Consider the following 3090-nt stretch of genomic DNA (forward strand, 5'->3'; position numbering starts at 1 on the left):
ATACAATCAATATTTACTTAACTTTTAAACTATATTAGGTAAGATTTTTTTTACCGCCATCATATTCCATGATCCATTATTAAATAAAATAATAAAAAAACAATTACATCCACCATTTCAAACTAAATATTATATTTATATTATTTCATTTCTCTAAATTTAATTTTACATTGATTAAGTTCTATAAAAGGTGGGTAAAAGAAAACAACCCCTACTCCTTCAAATCATCACAACATGTCTCGTAAAAATATAAAAAATAAACAATGCTCTAGAGCTTAGTCAGCAATTCCCCCTACAGTGTGTCCTAGAAGACTGTGGAGGCATCTCGTGACATGCGGCTAATTCTCGCGAATCTTCTCAAACCTTCCATCATCTTACAAGCCCCATTCTAGAGACATCCTTCCATGGCGGTTGCTCTGCAATTTATACCTTGCCCCTTTTGCTTTCCTTTCGTGCTGCATTTGCGTGTTTCTGTGAAATTGCAGTTTGCAAGAGCTGCCGCTTAAAGATTTCTCAGCTTTACAGTCCAGGAGAAAATATTTTCTTTTGCTCGTCCATGGCGGGACGACTGCTTGCCAAAAAACTGGTAGACCAAACGCTCTTGACACGTCTGAGAGGCGGTGTCACAAGTTTAGCTCCTCAAGGCAGAAGCTTTTCGACATCTGCCGTAGCTACACAGGATGAAGACAGGAGTGTCGCTGAAAGGCCTAGGAGACGACGTCGGTCGCCGATGCTCCGAAGATGGAGCGATTTAACCCCTCTGGGGTACCAAGGTAAAATATCGCGGATAATATCTTCAAATTTGCTGCTATTTTTCAGTTAACTTATTTTAGCTCTGTAGTTCACTTTTGTACAGGTTGAAATCGATGCTACCTTTCGAATTTTCTTCTCCAATTATAGCTACCGAAATAACTTCAAAATGTTCTTTGATTTGTGTTTGTCATGGAGGATTTTTTTACTTTCTAAATATTAAAATTTATATTAATCTTTTTGAGGAATTCGGTATAGATTTACAAAAATATTAACAGATATGATAAAATCGTCTCTCTGTGCGAATCAGGTACAGATCTGATAAAATCATCTCTCTGGATATAATATTTTAGAAATTTGTGAAGTAGTTACAGATATGATAGAAACGTCCCTCTGTAATATTTGTATTACCTGAATATTTTATATTCAAATTTTGAAGGAATTTGTGAAGTAGTTACAGGTAAGATATAAATACCTTTATCTTTTCGCTATTGTTGTAACTATTTTGTGTAATAATAGAAATACCTTTATCTTTTCGCTATTTTTGCAACTATTTTGTGTAATAAAGGGTTCTGTATGCGGTAGACATAATAAATTTAGGCTAATTTGAATTTTTTTGGTCGCGTTCAGGCTCTTTCGGAATATATTCAATGTGTGACGCTTTTCCACTAATTTCTCGATCAACACGCTTTCACGTATTCTGATAAATTTGAGGCAATTGTATTTGCCTGTAATTTTAAAAATTTTGATGCTTTTTGTCTTACTATTCTTAAGAAATCTTGAAATCTGTTGCAGATCTGTGGGATCCTTTCCCTGTGAATCGAACTCTGAATCAGATGATGGAAACGGTGAACCGCTTGTTCGATGAGTTTGCTCCGTCTCGCACAGAGGGAGAGGCGTTGGAGAATTTCAGGTCAGCATATGATATAACGGAAGACGGCGATTTATACAAGCTGCGCTTTGATATGCCGGGACTGAGTAAGGAGGATGTGAAGGTGGAAATTGAGGACGGAACACTGGTCATCAAGGGCGAGCACAGCCATGAAGAAAAGGAGAAAAATTGGTCTTCCAGAAGCTTCGGGAGCTACAATACTCGCATTGTTTTGCCGGAAAATGTGCGACTGGATGAAGTGAAAGCTGAAATGAAAAATGGGGTTTTGCAGGTTTTTGTTCCCAAGATTGAGCATGAGAAGAAACAGGATGTCATTGCCGTCAATGTTGATTAAATGATGGTTTTCGGTGTTAATTTGTGTAAACCTTTGTAATTTTGTGCGTTGTGATGTAGAGGGTAAAAAATTGTCTAGCTGAAATACACTTCTCCGTAGGCGGTTTAGAAGGCAATTGAGCATGCAGCTTCAGGATAAGTAGTCTACTTGTGTATTTTGATGGTTTAGATGGATCAATAAAAGGATTTATGTCAACATTTAGAGCGGAAAACGGAGTTGAAATTATGCAGCACGGTATTTGACAGTAGAAAATGTAATGTGGGTGTATTTTTTTGTCATATTTTTATGTTTTTTTTTTCTTTTTTTTAAGGTACTTCAGTGGTTATCATACTATAGGTAGATTATATTTAACTTTTTCGACCACTTGTTTTATAATGGGGCCAGCTTTAAACATCACACACTAACTAAAAAATTATGCTTCGAAAAGTAAGTCAAATTTTGACTATTTAACACTTTTATTTTAAGAATGAAGCATTAGTGTGTGATGTATAAGCTGCTTGTATACTTGTATAATGGGTTGGGATTTATAAATGTCTCAAATAGGAAGTAGGAAAATATTAATTTGTTAATTTGATTTATCTCTTCCTAAGAGGAAGTGTATCGAGATTTCAACGGGATTTATAAATGTGTCAAATGTGTCAAAGAGGAAGTAGGAAAATATTAATTTGTTAATTTGATTTATCTCTTCCTAAGAGGAAGTGTATCGAAATTTCAACTTAAAATGAAATGAACTTGATGTCATAAGAATCTAATTAGTATATTATAATGAACTTGATGTCATGCAATTTTTAATTAAGAATCTAATTAGTATATTATAATTTTATAAAATATTAATGCAATTTCTTTAGACTCAAATAATACCCTAGCAAACAAATATATAATTTTGGTAAACAACTCCTTGCATAAGCTTTGTAATATCTGCAAATGTTTGTTTCACCAAATATGCAAGTGCTTTTAATGATCTTCCGCAAATGATCTTTCACAATCTGTAATAGTAAATTTCTATAGGAGTTGTGCTAAATTAGGGAAAATGATGATCTAGAATAGTTGCATAGTGATTGCAAATGTCTTTGAGCACAGGTGTATTGTGGCTTGACAATGGCTCCTTACTATA

The 3090-nt window shown here is 34.4% G+C and overlaps 1 protein-coding gene across 1 annotated transcript; it reads left to right on the plus strand.

Annotated features, from left to right (window-relative positions):
- Nucleotides 1–213: 213 nt before the first annotated feature.
- LOC149552777 (small heat shock protein, chloroplastic-like) lies at nucleotides 214–2187 on the plus strand. The gene is made up of 2 exons (XM_089788319.1): nucleotides 214–773; nucleotides 1546–2187. Exons 1-2 carry the CDS (start codon nucleotides 557–559, stop codon nucleotides 1974–1976), a joined length of 648 nt encoding a protein of 215 aa, XP_089644445.1. The 5' UTR covers nucleotides 214–556; the 3' UTR covers nucleotides 1977–2187.
- The last annotated feature ends 903 nt before the right edge of the window (nucleotides 2188–3090 follow it).

Source organism: Cupressus sempervirens, chromosome 6, assembly GCF_028749045.1.
Source record: "Cupressus sempervirens isolate cs-2001-9-10 chromosome 6, ASM2874904v1, whole genome shotgun sequence".
In the NCBI taxonomy this organism is placed as follows: domain Eukaryota; kingdom Viridiplantae; phylum Streptophyta; class Pinopsida; order Cupressales; family Cupressaceae; genus Cupressus; species Cupressus sempervirens.